The sequence below is a fragment of the Pan troglodytes genome, chromosome 9 (genome assembly GCF_028858775.2).
Source record: "Pan troglodytes isolate AG18354 chromosome 9, NHGRI_mPanTro3-v2.0_pri, whole genome shotgun sequence".
Lineage (NCBI taxonomy): Eukaryota > Metazoa > Chordata > Mammalia > Primates > Hominidae > Pan > Pan troglodytes.
Window position 1 is genome coordinate 63,993,867 of NC_072407.2, and position 16,000 is coordinate 64,009,866.

The 16,000-nt window shown below is 60.5% G+C and overlaps 2 protein-coding genes across 14 annotated transcripts in view; both read left to right on the forward strand.

The window, feature by feature from the left end:
* The window catches only part of DAGLA (diacylglycerol lipase alpha), a 67,029-nt gene extending 63,467 nt beyond the window's left edge, over positions 1-3,562 (forward strand). For all 5 annotated transcript variants that reach the window (XM_016921020.4, XM_063782959.1, XM_063782958.1 and 2 more), the window contains one exon: positions 89-3,562. In XM_016921020.4, coding sequence (XP_016776509.1) covers positions 89-1,046 — 958 coding nt within the window. In that variant the 3' untranslated portion in view covers positions 1,047-3,562. The remainder of the gene's footprint in view (positions 1-88) is intronic.
* A 5,635-nt stretch (positions 3,563-9,197) lies between these two features.
* Positions 9,198-16,000, forward strand: part of MYRF (myelin regulatory factor) — a 35,896-nt gene continuing 29,093 nt past the window's right edge. For 6 of the 9 annotated variants that reach the window (XM_024347193.3, XM_024347194.3, XM_024347195.3 and 3 more), the window contains exon 1: positions 9,219-9,352. In XM_024347193.3, the coding sequence (XP_024202961.1) occupies positions 9,307-9,352 (46 nt within the window). In that variant the 5' untranslated portion in view covers positions 9,219-9,306. Of the gene's footprint in view, positions 9,353-16,000 lie in introns of all 9 variants that reach the window. The other 3 variants (XM_024347192.3, XM_024347191.3, XM_024347197.3) reach the window with 3 other exon arrangements.

The following is a 16,000-nucleotide window of genomic DNA, read 5'->3' on the forward strand; positions in this document are numbered from 1 at the left end:
CCTGCAAGTTCCTTTTAGCCAGGGAGCTGGGGTTCAGTCCCCTCTCCCTTCTGAGTCTTATACCCCCTGCTCTCCTCTCCCTCTGCAGGAGCAAGTCCCAGTCTGAGATGAGCCTGGAGGGCTTCTCGGAGGGGCGGCTGCTGTCGCCAGTGGTTGCGGCGGCGGCCCGCCAGGACCCGGTGGAGCTGCTGCTGCTGTCCACCCAGGAGCGGCTGGCGGCGGAGCTGCAGGCCCGGCGGGCACCACTGGCCACCATGGAGAGCCTCTCGGACACTGAGTCCCTGTACAGCTTCGACTCGCGCCGCTCCTCAGGCTTCCGCAGCATCCGGGGCTCCCCCAGCCTCCACGCTGTGCTGGAGCGTGATGAAGGCCACCTCTTCTACATTGACCCTGCCATCCCCGAGGAAAACCCGTCCCTGAGCTCGCGCACTGAGCTGCTGGCGGCCGACAGCCTGTCCAAGCACTCACAGGACACGCAGCCCCTGGAGGCGGCCCTGGGCAGCGGCGGCGTCACTCCTGAGCGGCCCCCCAGTGCTGCGGCCAATGACGAGGAGGAAGAGGTTGGCGGTGGGGGTGGCGGGCTGGCCTCCCGCGGGGAGCTGGCGCTGCACAATGGGCGCCTGGGGGACTCGCCCAGTCCTCAGGTGCTGGAATTCGCCGAGTTCATCGACAGCCTCTTCAACCTGGACAGCAAGAGCAGCTCCTTCCAAGACCTCTACTGCATGGTGGTGCCCGAGAGCCCCACCAGTGACTACGCCGAGGGCCCCAAGTCCCCCAGCCAGCAAGAGATCCTGCTCCGTGCCCAGTTCGAGCCCAACCTGGTGCCCAAGCCCCCACGGCTCTTTGCCGGCTCAGCCGACCCCTCCTCGGGCATCTCACTCTCGCCCTCCTTCCCGCTCAGCTCCTCGGGTGAGCTCATGGACCTGACGCCCACGGGCCTCAGTAGCCAGGAATGCCTGGCGGCTGACAAGATCCGGACTTCTACCCCCACTGGCCACGGAGCCAGCCCCGCCAAGCAAGATGAGCTGGTCATCTCAGCACGCTAGCACCCCAGTTGCGTGGCCAGCTGGGCCCAGGCAGGAGCAGGTGGCCCTGTGGGCACCTGGTGCCTGCCCCCTGCCGGGCAGCTTTAAGGACAGACCCCCAGGGGCAGTTTAGCCTCAGGCACAGGCATCGCTGCTGAGCTGGGGGTCCGCATCCCTACCTCAGCTTAGGACCCCCAGAGCCAAGGTGGCTGGGATCTGGCCCCACAGATGGGGAAAGATGGGGAAGGGTGTGGAGTGGGGAGGAGCCTGGGCAGCCTGCTGGGTGGGCCACACTCAGCCTGACTGCCCTCCATGGGGGCATTCTGGCACCCCCTGCTCCAGGACAGGCCATGGGCAAGCTGCCTCCCATCACTGCCTGCTGGCTGCTCTCCCAGGGGCCAGGTGGAGAGCAGTGCCCCCCGACACATGTATTCTCATCTGTGGTCCAGGCTGGCATTGTCCTGGCCACCCCCCAGATCTGGTGCCTGCTGGCCGGCCCCCTGGGGTGCCCCTGCCGAGGTGGCCTGCAGTGCTGTACATGTTTACAGAAGCTGCTGGGCTTGGCTCAGGATGTGTTCTGGGCTTGCAAGCCCCCCGCCCAATCATGTGTTCAGTAGCCGTCCTCTGAGCAGGGCCCAAGGCAGCCAGGGGCCTGGAGGGGCCAGAGGAGGGTGGGGTCAGGGCCGCCCCTTCTCTGCCTTGTGCCTCTCATGCTGCCTCCTCTGCCCATGGGTCCTGGGCACCCAGGCCTGCCCTGCCTGCTGGCTACTTCCTGGCTTACCTTCTACCCCCAAGGATCCTCACCACCCAAAGGGTGGTGGGCACTGCTGTGACCACCCCAGCTGCAGAGTCAGTGCCCTGGGCGGAAGGAAGGCACTGAGAGCCCCCTTCCTCTGAGGGCCCCACCTCACCCCTTGGTGTCACCCCCACCACGCCTAGGCAGCTCTGGGCCCTGGGATCTGGAACCAACACACCCCTGTTCCCCTCAGCTTTCCCTCCTTGCTGGCCTGGGCACCCTCCTGGGAGCAGGCCTTCCTCCCTCCCACCCCCAATGTCCTGTTGGTAGGAGGTGGGGCCAAGAGTGGGGTATGGTGGGCCTTGGCTGGAGACCTCTGTCCACTGCCCAGGGAGGGGCCTGGGGCTGGGAGCAGTCCCGGTTTAGCCTGAGGTCCCCATAGGGCTTCCTCCCCTGCTGGGTTTGGGAAGCAGTTAGGGAGATAGCGACCCGGAGTTCCCCCAGAAGCGGGGTGGGAGGGTGTGCATGCTAGTGTTGGCACGTGTGCATGTGCATGAGTGTGCACCGTTCCTGAGGAAGGGGCCTCTGGGGCTGCCCACCCTACCTGCCCTGCCTGCCTGCTGCCCCTCCCAGCCTGCCAAGAAAACGGTAGGGGAGCATGATGGGGCCTTTGAGGCAGGGTCGCAGGGACAAGCTCAGCTTTAGGCACCATCTGTTCCCATCGCGCCTGCTGCTGTGACCCCTGTTTTGGAAAACTGGTGTGTACCGAGGCGCTGACTGCACGGCTGACCGCCTGCTCGTGCCTTCATTCTGCGGCGGCATGGTCCCTCCCATTCTGGCTCCACCCGCAGCCTCCCTGGGTGGCCTAGGCTCCCCCGACCAAGAGACCCCCCTCTCATGATCACTGGTACGTGGGGGCCTGAATTCTGGCCCCCGGCTCCCCACACAGCTGGGACTGGCCTGGATGGCTGTCCTGGGAGCCCCTGCCCACCCTGACAGAGGGAGCTGGGCCTCCCCTCATCCTCTGTAACTCCCGCCTTCACCAGACTCAAGGACACCCTGGCCCTGCTGAGGAATACAGAGCTTCAGCCCAGCACAGAAGCAAGACAAAATCAGTGGCTCTTAGAGTTTAGAAAACAAGACAGACTCTCAGAGGAAAGATCTGACAAGCACCGCGGCCAGTCACAGGGAGAGACTTGATGTCTGGCCTTTTAATTCCTCCTCTGCCAGGGTGGGTCCTGGGACCTCTAATGTGGGCATGTCGTCCACCCCAGGACTGAGCCATCAGGGACAGACCCCCCACCCCCAAGGCTGCAGCCACACCATGTTTCAGGCTTGGGGCTGGGGCAGGCTTGGGCTCAATCCTGGGCACCCAGGGGCAGCCCACTCCTAACCTGGCTCCTACCCACCTCGCCCCTGAAGGATGGGCCTGCTGCACGTCTCCCTCCTCCACCCCATACCACACTGGGGGGTCTGAGCCACCCCCCTCAGCCCCGTTCGGCTCAGACCGACCCCCACTCCATCCCCAGACCTGCAGCACAAGTGCGCGGGCCTGTCCTCCCAGGGGCCTGGGCGACTCCATATGCAATCAGTAGCGAGCAGCTGGGCCCCACAGACCCTCACGCACTCTCTTACGTGCCATTCTCCCCAGACTTTTTTTGTACTTAATGTATGAAAGATCCAAACTAATATTGCTGTAAAAAGGAGAGACAAATTAATATAGCTTATTCTATAAATATATCTGTATATAAAGGTTTCTGTATATTGTATAGAGCTGTGTATAAACTGGATGTAGAAGCACGCTGGCTGCCTCGAATGTCTTTGCATCAGGTGGGGACTGGGTAGAAATTTGATGTCGAGGTTGCAGCAGAGCAGGGGGTTGGCATGGGGCCGGGGGCTGGGGGGGCCTCTGCCACTGTTCCCTGGATGGAACAGAAAGCCTAAGGGGGAAACAGATTCCTTCGGACCAGAGCCCGTTTCACCCACAAGACGCAGGGTGTGTTTGGGTGGTTCAGGTCCAGCCCTTTGTCTGTACTGGGTTAGAACTTCGTTTCTCAAAGTTCACGGTGCTCATGACTCACTGGGGCGCTTGCTAAATGCAGGTGCGGGTTTAGTGGTCCGGGGTGGGGCCCAGGTATAGATTTCTTACCTGCTCCTGCTCGGCTAGTGCCCTGGCCCGGGGCCACACTTTGAGTTGCAGGGAGGGAGTAGAAGACCCTTGAAGCCCCCTGTGAATGAGGGCAGCCACTTGCGGAGTCCTGCCTGTGTGAGAGATGTACCAGCGGGTGCACGTTCATACTACAGCCTGGAAAGATACAGCTTGCTGGCCTCCCCTTCCTCCCTGAGGGGTCTGAGAGGATTAGCTGCCCAAGACTGCCAAGCCGGCGACTGGGGGACCAGGCTGGTCTGACCATGCCCACCTCCCTCCCCAACAATGCAGACAGCTAGGGCAGGCAGGGGTGGAAGATCCCAGTGGGACAGCACTGAAATGCAGGGGCCACTAGAAGTCTTTGCTGAGGGCTTTCCTGAGAGGGCGCAAAATACCTGGCCAGACCCAGTGCAGCCCAGGAACCCCAGGCCAGCATAGCTTCCGGGCAGTGAGGCCTAGGGAGTGGCTGGAAGGCCCAGGTGGTGGGGCCTGCCCCCTCTACACAGCAGGTGGCGCTGTTCAGCCAGTCAGTCCCGCCTTGGCCGCGGAGTCCGGCCTCGGCACTGACCCAGCCAAGCTGACCGGACCTTTCCCTTCCCCCGACCCTGCCCCCATCTCGGCCCCCAGTGTCCAGTGGCCCTATTTGGTGAGGGGCTGGGGAGAGTGATAGAAGAATGCCCCCAGCCTTAGAGCCTGTCTTCACCCACAGCCACTGAACAGAAGCAGAAACGGGCCAAACAAGGGTGAAGACCTGCCCAAGGTCGCATGGGAGGTGGGGACAGACTGGGGACCAGAATCAGGGCCTCTCAGCCTAGGACTCTGGCCTCCACCACACCTGATGGCTTTCAGAGGTTCTTTGCCCTCAGTGGTCTCAATGGTCTGCAAATTATCCTGTCCAGTGAGCACAGCACAGGCAGAAGAAACTGAAGGCCAGGGAGGCTCTGTGGCTTGCCCGGGGCTGCAGCCAGGGTGTGGCATTGGGGAGGGTCTTGAGAGGGCAGTGCTGGGAAGGGCTAGAGAGGCACTCTGCCTCAAGCTCCACTCAATACCTGCAGCAGCCCCCTCCTGTCCCGGTGCCCCTGCAGTCAGGAAGGGGTCTACCCTGCAGGACCCCACACTCAGGTGTGCCCTTGGGCCCTAGTCCGGGGAAGCTGGACCACCAGCCTCACTGGCTTGCTGGATTGACACTCACCCCACTTTGAGCCCTCCTCTTCCTCTGCGAAATGGCCTGATGCCAGTGCTGTGTGGGTCCACAGGAGGCCAGGAGAGTCCCACGGTGGGGAGGACAGGGCTGTACCTTCTCCTGGGCTGGCCTCTACGCCCATTACCCATTAACCCTCAGGTGCCAGCATCCCTCTCCCCAGTGCTGCCTTCTGTCTACCACCTCCTCCTGGCCCTGCTCCCACTCAAGGGACAGTAATGGGTGCTGAGAGCTGATTGGAACTGGAGAGGGCACCATTTACTTATCACTGACCTGGCACTTTACCTCCACTGTAAGGCAGGGATACTGAGTGTGCTTTATAGATGAGGCCTCTGAGGACAGAGGGCAGGCCTTGGGGACCAGGTGGAGCTGGCTACAGGGGACAGCCATGTCTGCTGGGCTAGGGCTGAAATCTCAGCCCCTCACTCACTGTGGCTCGGTAGAGAAGCCAGGGGCACAGATGAGGACTCATCTCCATTGATGGGCCCCCCTAGGTCCTTGTATGCAAGTCCCCTGGGCTACTTTCACCGGCCCAGCCACCTTCCTGCCCCAGCCTCTGCCCCAGCGCTGCTTGGGACCCAACTTCATTATGGAGTTGGCAGATGGCAGCCTCAACTCTTGGCTGAGCCCTTGACTCTGGGACATTTCAGCCACCTCTTTCCTCCAGTCCAGAGATGAAAATCCCTGGGGACAGTTGCTCCTTTGCTCAGTGACCTAGTGTAACAGGGGAGATGGCAGGGCCTGAGCTCCCTTAGCCAGGTCAGCTGCTACAGGGTTAACAGGAGGCTCCATTCCACCCCTTCCAACTTCAAGGCTACCCTAGAGATTGAATAATCTATACTCTTAATTGATTATAATGCAATGGAGTTGGGGCGTTAGGGACAAAGTACGAGTCTTCCCTTCTACCTCCAGGCCTTGCTGACCAGGACAGGGACAATGTGTAGCTCAACGGATGGTGGTGAGACCTTAGAGGATGGTCAGTTATGCAGCATGCGGGATACGGAGGAAAGATCCGTGGGTATGTGGAGGCTCGTAGAGAAGCTGGTTCTGTGGCTGGTCCCAGGCGACTCATAATGTAAATCCATTTTTCAGAATCGCGTGGTGTAGGCGGGTGTCTACTTTGTCTGCAGGCAGGCCTGACCCCGGGTGGAGGAGGGGCAGGGTGGAGAATAACAATTGTCTTAAGGGAGTCTGCGGAGGGAGAAAAACCTCTGGGGTGTATCAGCTGGAAAAGAATAGGAGTCTCAGTGTGGCCCCTCTCCCCCCTCTCAGCCCAGCCCCTGCGGGGGCGGTGGGGGAGCTGCGGTCAGCACACACAGCTGGGGCCTCCAGCAAAATCCCATTCTATATATCTAAGAGCAACAGCTCCGAGAGCGGCCCCCAGAGGGACAAAACCTCATTGTGAGGCACCCGCCGGCCTCAGCACCCCCTCCCCCAACCCCAGAACTGTCGTGGCATTGACCCTTTTCGGCGGGCCACCACGGGCCTGCTGACTGGGCCACATCTGGGGCTCAGGCATTGGCTGCCCCTCCCCCACGGCTGGCCACTGAGAACTGACAGGGAGGCTGGGGTGGGAGCGGCTTCCAGGCCTCTCACCCCATCCCCACGGGGTGGCCTGGCTTGTGCCCCGCCCTCCCTGGGGATGCTGCAAGGCAGAGGTGAGAGTCCGAAGCTGGCTATGTTGGCATCTTGATCTGCCAGCAGTCCCCCACACCTCTGGCCTCTGTTTAGTGGCTTGTCAAACAGTGGTTGGGTGGGGTAGGTTTTTCCAGCTTTTACGTGCTGCCTTGAAGGGTCCCGAGAGGCTTCAAGTTGAGCCACTCTGAAGCGGGATGATTCTCCAGGTCTGGGATTCCAGAATTATCCGCTCCCAAGGTTTCAGAGGTCCAGGATTCTGTAGATTTTTGTTTGTTTGTTTGTTTGTGTTTGGAGACAGGGTTTTGCTCTGTCGCCCAGGCTGGAGTGCAGTGGTGCAAACATGGCTCACTGCAGCCTCACTGCAGCCTCAACCTCCTGGGCTCAAGCGATTCTCCTTCCTCAGCCTCCCCAGTAGCTGGGATCACAGGCATGTGCCACCGTGCCTAGTTAATTTTTTAATTTTTTGTAGAGACAGGGTCTTGCCATGTTGCCCAGGCTGGTCTCGAACTCCTGGCCTCAAGCAATCCTCCTGCCTCAACCTCCCAAACTGCTGGGATTACAGGTGTGAGCCACTGGAGCCTGACTGGATTCGGTAGTTTGAAGATGCCACCGTACATTCATTCAACACATTTATTGAGCACCTACGGTGTGCCAGGTCATGTTCTTGGTGTTGAAGCTATAGCAGTGACCGATACAGAAAAATATCTTGCCCTCGTAGGGCTTCCATTCTAGAGCAAGAAGGATAATAACAGAAACTAAATAGGAATCTTTTACATGGTGAGCAAGAAAGGCCTAGGTAGGGAGAACTGCTTTAGGTAGGCTGGTTGGGGACATGACATTTGAGCTGAGACCAACTGCTACAAAGAAGTAGCCATGTGGAGACAAGCATTGTAAACAGATGGAATAGCATGTGCCAAGGCCCTGTGGCAGGTGTAGGCCTTGCATGTTTGAGCAATGGCAAGGAGGTCTTGGTGGCTGTTATTCAGTGAGCAATGGAGAGAGGGGAAGAGCTGAGGCCAGTGGTAGAGGCGGGGCCTGAGAAACCAGAGCAAGACATTCAGATATTGTTTTGAGTGCAAAGGGAAACTTAGTTTTGCAAAGGAATGACATGATCGGATGTATGTTTCAGAAAGGGTGATTTGGGAGAACTGAAGGGGATATCAGTGAGACGAGAGGCTGTGCAAGTTGGGCAGGACAGAGATGTGGAGGCAGTCAGTCATAAGGGTGAAGGCAGGGGCACAAGGACAACCGCTTTATCCTGGACTTATATCGAGTTAGAACCTCCAGGTTTCATTATACCAGACAGGGCCACGGCAAAGGAGAGCTCGGATTCCCGGGGCAGCCAGGATTTGGCTCTGAACTTTAATGACCTTGAAACTCTTAGCCAGGGCGGGGAGCGGTGGCTCATGCCTGTAATCCCAGCAGTTTGGGAGGCCAACGTGGGCTGATCACCTAAGGTCAGGAGTTTGAGACCAGCCTGGCCAACATGAGGAAACCCCGTCTCTACTAAAAATACAAGTTAGCCCGGCGTGGTGGCGCCTGTAATCCCAGTTACTCGGGAGGCTGAGGCAGGAGAATCGCTTGAACCGAGGAGGCAGAGGTTGCAGCGAGCTGAGATCGCGCCATTGCACTCCAGCCTGGGCGACAGAGCAGAACTCCATCTCAAAAAAAAAAAAGGAGCTTTTAGACCTGCATTGTCCAATACCACAGCCACACGTAACTGTTTAATTACAATTAAACAAAATGAAAAAATCAGTTCCTCAGTCTCAATAGGCACATTTCCAGTGCTCACTTGTGGCCAGTGACTACCATACTGAACAACACAGGGAACATTTCCATCATCACAGCCACAGGACAGGGCTTCCTGGCAGTCCTTAATGCATTGAGCCTCAGTTTCCCAATCTGTAAAATGCAGGTAACAACAGCATCTCCTTGATAAGGTGCCTGTGAGGATTACATGAGATAACGCCTGTGTGGCCTGGCACATAACACACGTTCCCTAAATGCAGGTTGTTATTGTTGCTGAGCGGGGTGGGTGGGTGGCTAACGAGAGGGATGGGGGCTGTCTCTGAGGTTTGGATTCGGAATCGTGACACCTTGTCCCGTGCAAGACGAAGGCGAGGACGGCGAGGACACACCCTTCCAGTCCCGACCCCACAGAGGCCAAGCGGCCCTTCGCCCCCACCCCGACCCGGGAAGGCCCCGCGCCCCTCAAGCCTGGGACGGTCTCGCGTCCCCCGACCCGGGACGGCCCCGCGCCCCGCAAGCCTGTGACTGCCCAGCGCTGAGCGCCGCCTGCAGGAGTCGGGAGCGTGGTGCCCGCGGCCGGGCTGGGCGCGGCGCGGGCCGGCAGGGGGCGCTGGACGCGGCGGGCGGGGCGCGTGGGGCGGGCAGGGGCCGGGCCAGGGACGCGCGGGGGGCAAGCGCGGCGGCGGACCGGGCGGGACCGTAGCCGGAGCCCAGCCGGGACTGTCGCGCGGGCCGCGCCGGCGATGCCGCGCCCCCGGGCCGGGCTGTAGCGGGGCCGCGGCCGGAGTGTGCGCCGAGCAGGCGGGACATGGAGGTGGTGGACGAGACGGAGGCGCTGCAGCGCTTCTTCGAAGGTGAGAGACTGCGGGCTGGCGGCGGCGACCCTCTGGCGCTGGGAACCCCCGGCTGATCTCCCCGGGAACTGGGGATCCTCGCTGTGTTTCCGCCTCCTCTGGCTGGGACCCTCCTTCAGGCTGCCACCAGCCCGCCAAGACAGGCTCCCGGGGCTGGGAGTCCCCTAGCGGTTACCACTCACCGCCGCTGAAGTTGGGCTCCCCCTCCCCGCTCCTCAACTCGCAGCTTCCTTGGGACTGTGTCCCCTTCCAGGTCCGGACTCCTTTGAGCCTTCCAGGACCCGGAACTTTCCCTAAATTGTGACACTCTCGCCCCCAGCAAACTTCCCGAGTCCGGGGGCCCTCTACTGTGCTTCCCCAGAACCCCAAGCGGGATACAACCCCTTTCAAGGCCCAGACCCCCGGCGTGCCTTCTAGGACCTTCCGTACCTCTTGAGGCTGGACCCCAGCCTGCTTCCCAGAATCTGTGACCCCCACCTAGAGACCAAGACCCCCTGTGTGCCCTTCTGGTTGGCGCCATCCCCCATGACTTCTAGGAGCTGGGACCTCCCCACTGTGCTTCCATGAGGGTAGGACCACTTTCGAGCCTGGACCCCCTTGGAGACTGTCACCTGCTTTCCACAATGCTGCCCCTAGTGACTGCTCTCCTGTTTGGGGCTGGGACCCCCCTCCCTAGCATGCTCTCCTAGGGCTGGAACCTTCTTGAAGCTGACATCCCTGCCACCGGTCACCTCTGCTCTCTGAGACCCTTCTAGTGCTGTGAACTGCATCCCACCAGCCCTCTGAGGCTCCTCAGCACTATGTCCCCCCAACCCTGGAGCTGTGCCTCTCTGACCTCGCCCCCTCAAAGAGTGACCTCACCCCCACTTGACCCTGAAAGGAGCCCTCTGGGGTGGAATTGACATACACCCCATAATATCTTCTTCTGCCCCCACCCCTACATTGGTTTTGGAGGTCTGCTCCTCCATCTAACCAACTCCCTGTCTTTTCCTGGAAGACCCCTGCCCCTCCTGCAGGGCCACCACTCCTCCTGGTGCTGGGTTCTGGAGGGATGGGACCGCAGTGGGAGGGGGAGGGGAAGTTCTGGCTGACTGCCTCCCAGCCCACTCCGCTTCTCAGAACCTCCCTGGAACATCTAGCCAGACCCTCTGGCCCCCTTTTGTGCCCCTGTCTACCAATACAGTGAGCCCAGCCCCTGCCCCAAGCTCCCTCTAGTCCCTAAGGCCACATCCTGCTCCTTGGTGCATTGAGAACCTTCCCTTCATGTGTGAACCTATCAGGGCTACAGGGCAGGGAACCAAGGCCCAAGTTTCAAGCCCCAGATTCCTGTGGAGTCCTGTGGAGGAGAGAAGCAGGTCTTCCGGTGCCTCAGTTTCTCTCCCTCTGTGACTTGGGAGGCAGGAACCCTTGTTCACACCTGCTGGCTGAGCAGCCCAGGCAGGGGCGCCCCTAAGCCTCAGTCATCCCACTCCAGGATTCTGGACACCCCACAGACCCGGAACCCAAGAATTCAGGCTTGGACTAGATTGAATGGTTGAGTCTGCGTCAGGTGGGCCATCTGAGGGTCTTAGGCAGCCCTGCATCTGTCCCGGGGCTCTGGCTCTCCCCAGACACTGTTGATCCATAGGAGCTCTCGAGGGGCCTGACGCGGTTTGAGACCTTCAGGGAAGAGGGGACCAGACATTCGTGCTTACTTGGGTTACTGTCTGGAGTGCCTTGAGCCTGCTAGGTACCCAGAGGACCCGCAGGCCAGGCTCCCTTGACCTCCACACTGCCTGCCCCAGGACGCTGGGCCCGGACAGAGAGCAGAGGGGTGGGCCTGGCTGGCCTGGACTCCCTGGCTCCCTCCTGACCATGGGTTGGGGGGCGGGGGCTGACGCCACGGCTTAGCCATGCAGCGGCCTGGCGGGGGGAGGCTGCGCTACTCCCTCCAGAGAGATAAGAGGAGACTCAAGAATGTCTGTGGGGAGCAGGGGAGGGGTGTGAGGCTGCCCGTCTAGGAGGGCTGGGCTGGAAACAGCTCCCAGCCCCTGCGATGGGGGAAGGTGTGGGTGGGCCCTGAGGCCTAGGGTCTCCAGGCCACTTGGGAGGGGAAGGCCCATGTGGGGGACCCACTGTAGGTGTGAGAGAAGGCCTGGGAGTGGCAGGGCCTGGTGTGCTTGTGAGTGTGTGAAGTGCGAGGGAGCGGGAAGTTGTGCTTTTGAGCCGTGGCTGCGTCACTCTTGAGTGCTGTCACACTCGGGGCTGGGGCTGGGGACACCTGAGCTCTCATCCTGGTCCCCACTTGGCCTTGGTCATCCCTCTGGACAGTGGGTAGCAGTCCCTGTGCTCTCGGCTCTGGGCTGGGAGACTGGGAAAGAGTTTTACTGAAGGGGCCGCAGCACAGCGCACCCCCTCACCTGACGTGGTCCCCCTCCCTGGGCACACACCAAGCATAGGTGCTGGGTCCTGCCCTGTGCCGGTGGTGGGCTGGGGGCTAAGGCGCTTTGGACCTCAGGTGGGAGGCCGGGACAGGGCGGCCCCCTCGAGGCTGGTACAGCCGGGCCCCCGTGACCGCCCGGCTAATCCCCTAGAGAGAGGCAAGGCAGCCCAGATCGGCGGGCACAGGGCCTGCAGAGAGGGGACCCACCGGGCAGGATGCACTGGCTTCCAGCAGGTAACCGGGCCACAGTATAAGGGGGCTTTGGACTCCGGAGCCAGGGCAGGCACGGGACAGGGCAGCGTCTGAGAATCCTGCCAGGACCTCAGAGTTCTGGTGCAGGCTGGACCACTGAGAGTGGGGTGACCGTCTGTGCCTGGCAGGGAACCCCCGAAGAGCTCTTGCCCTCTTTAAGTCCTTTTTCCTCACCTGCAAGACAGGAGGGGGTGGCAGAGAAGAACCTCAGCTCTGAAGAAGCTCACTGCCCAGCCCTGGGAAGGAGAGACATGTTAAAGTATGAATGGCCGAGCCTGGAAGGGGTGCCTGCTGGCCCTAGATTCTAGGGGCACATGAGGCTCGAGTGAGCAGCCAGTGTCCCCCAGAAAGCAGGTGGGTGTGCAGGGAGGCTTGGAGGATGGAGGGAAGTCGCCTTCCAGCAGGTGCTGGAAAGACCACTTGGAGTTTAGTGGGCCTCTGCCCGGCCTCTGGAGCCCCACCAGGGCTGGAGGAGGGAGGCCTGGGATTTCGCCCCTTCTGAAGCTGATGGGTGGCTGGACTGGTGACTTCCTTCTCTGGCCTCATTCCCCTCCCAGGGTAAGTAAGTGGGTTGGACCAGAGCAGGGGCTTCCAATGTGATTTTTTAACCATCAAACAAACTCATAGTCTCCTGATAGGACAGATACAGTGGATAATGGGGGCTGCGCTCCTCACAGCCCCTGGAGCACCAGGATACTGGTTTGAAAGCCACCCTTCCCGGCTGTGGGATGGGTAAGGGGAGGGGAATGGCGCTGGCTGAGGCTCAGAGAGAAGGGAGTTGGCCAGAGTTAGCCAGAGTGGACACCTAGCCCCCAGCTCCCTACTCTGCCACCAGTACCTTGGGGTTGAGGGGGCTACCTGTCAGGGACCAACATCTCTGCCTCCAGAGGGCAGGAGGAGGTCCCAGGTAGAGACTACCTGATGATTTGGAAGAGAGGACTCCCACCTGGACAGGAATCCGGGGGCTGAGCTGGGCTTCGTGATGGGGGTGGCACTGTGGCCCGTGTCAGCCTGTCTGTGTCTGTCCCTGGTGCACCCAGGGAGTAAGTAGATGGGAGGGGTGGCCAGGCACAGGGTTTCCTGAGCCCAGGCAGGGGAGGAAATGGTAGTAGGGGGTCTGACTCATCCCCATGTCCCCAGCACCCAGTGCAGGGCAGGGGTGGGGGGTGGGCAGGAAGTGCTCTCCGGGTCAATGGTGACAACAATGGGTATGTGAACAGAGGCGGTGGGGGTGGGGGACGCACCCCAGAAAGCACCTCTCTGGAGGGCCTGGGGTCAGTGCAGGGGTGAGAAACAGGCAGTTACCAACCCTTTGGCCTCAGGGACTCTCCTGAGACTGGAATGCTGGACAGAGTGCTCCTTGGGGTCTTAAGTAGAGCCAAGGAGGGCATTTGAGGGCAGAATGGCCTTTTCCCTGGGAGCCTGACTCCCCACTTACCAACTCCCAAGGGGTTACAGACTGGAGGGCCCTGGCAGCAGAGGCTGCTGGGTAACAGCCCAGCAGAGCTGCTCATTGGCTGCCACCCTTGGACTTTGCCCTCCCTGATAAGGAACTGGGAGCAGAAATTATTAACTGAATCATTAACTGGGTGGCCCCGCCCTACCCAGGCAGCCTGCCTTACCTTCCCACCTTCCTCTTCACGGACCTAGCACCTTCCTGGGCCTCAGTTTCTCTCATTGCCTTGGGTGCTGGAGTATGTGGGGCCTCCTCTCCTATCTCCAGGCCTTCAGCCCTGGCTGCCACGGGGTGTGGGTACCTCTTGGTTGGGTCTCGGGGTAGGATGATGTAATGGTTCTGTGCATTCGCCAGCGAGGGCAGCTGGGGTCTGTTCCTAGCTCTCCTGCTTACCCACAGTGCTTCTCTTGGCCATATCAGGGCACCGCTGTGCCTCCGCTTTCTCATCTGTAAAATGGGAGTGCAGTTGTAATGGCAGGGCCTCCGTCCCAGGGTTTCTGGGGTGATTAGGTAAGATTGTGCCTGGCCTGGTGAACACTCCATTGGTCCATGGCAGGTGTTCTGCGCCCTACCTTGAAGATTACTGGTCCCCAGGGTAGGTCAGTGCCCCTAAGCTTAGGGGGCTTGTTGAGCATGTTCTGTGGTTCTGTGCACAAGGCCTGAACCATGACAGCTCTGGCCCAGCGTGGCCTGGTCCTGGTCCCTGGCACATCCAGTGGGGCCCGCCCCACCTCCCCCTCTGAGATTTGGGTTCTGTTCTTGCTGCCAGCAAGGAGGAGGGGCTTGGCTGTATTGTGACTTCATCTGCTGCACCCAGGCTCTTTGCACGTTGTCTTCCTGGAGTCCTGGGGTGCAGTGGAAGCGTGGGTGACGGCCTCCCATTTCTGAGGGGGACTGTGAGGCAGGACAGGAAGGCGATGATGTGTCAGGCTCCCTCAAGGTGGCCACAACAGAGCTGGGACTGGAGCCTGGGTCCCAGCTGTGTGCCAGCCTGGGATGGGCAGGGAAGGGGCCTCTCCTCCTGACATGCTGAGGGGTGGCTCCAGCACGGGTGGCCACGCCAGGTGATGTCCGTGCAGCCTCCTTGACCTCTCTAGACCTCAGAGCCCTCACTCACATGGTCAAGGTTGGGTGATGTTAGCAGTTAGATCCCACGAGTGCCAAGGCCTGGAGTGAGGGGGGAGGGGCAAAGCCCCTGGGTGGGGAGTACAGTTGGGTCCGGAGCCCCCTGCCGGCCTAGATTATGGAGGGGGCTCCCGGACATTCTGTCCTCCCTGTGCCCCAGGTTGCATCAGTGAGGGAAGTTCTCCCTCCAGCTGACCCGGGTGCGTGCAGCCGCCGGAGTGCACAACCACAGCCTCTGTCTCTCCTTTGTGGAGTTTGAGGATCCTATCTCCCTCCGGCCTCCCTCACTCCCCTCTCTTCTCCCTCCATGGCTGGGGCAAGGGGATCCCCATCCCCTGCCCTGCTAGCTTGGAGGAGGGAAGTTGCGCCTGTGACACTGAGTTCACTCAGTGGGGCCTGGCTCCAGCCGGAGCTGCTTAGGGAGGGTCTGACAGCAGGCGGGGAGGGGGCTTGGAGGGAAGAAGAGGAGGCGGGAGCTCTTCCTGGGTGGCCACTAACCTAACCCATGCATGTGACGCTGTGCCTGTGGGCCTGGGCCTGTCGTCGGGTCAGTGAGCGTTTGTGTACATGCGTGTCCTGGCATATACACCTGTGAAGTGTGCTGAGGTGTGAACATGCACAGGCATGCTCGTACCTCAGGGCTTTTGCACCGGCTGTCCCCGCCATCTGGAACCTTCTAGAATGCTAGGCATTTTGCGCTCTCGTCATCTGACTCTGCTCCCTAGAATGTCAGCTCCATGTGGGCAAGGCTTTTGTCCCTTTTGCTCACTGCTGTAGCCCCAAAGCTGGGCACTATGCTTGCCTGGCACATAACAGGTGCTCAGTAAATAACTGCTGAATGAATGAAGGCACACGGATGAATGCTGGTGTGCGCATGTGTGTGGGTATGTGTGTGGGGCATGCCACTGTGTGTCAGTACTGTGTATGCGTGAGTAGGGGGCAGGTGGTACGTGATCATGCGCATGTCAGTGGATACCTGACTGCAGGGTGTGCCCTTACATATATGTGTTTGTGTTGGCAGTGTGCCTGCGTGGGGCCACACTGGTGTGTAGGCACAGATGGGCACAGGTGACCCTGGTGGAGACCTGTGTCCACCCCAAGCTGCAGGGTCTCTACCTGGCACCTGGTGGCCTGCCTGCCCTGGTCCCTGTGGGAGAGAGTAGGAACAGGTCGCAGCTGCTGGCCTTGGTGCTGTTGGACCTGGCTTTGGAGCATCTTGGGGCTGTGAGTTCAGCCTTATGTTGACCTGAGGACAGGGCGGCAGCTTCGTGGGGACTTGGAGTGGATGTAGCCATAGCCCAAGGGTGGCTAAAGATTCTGGGTCTCCTAGAAGAGAGGGTTCTCCGGCTGGGCCAGTGGCTCATGCCTGTAATCCCAGCACTTTGGGAGGCCG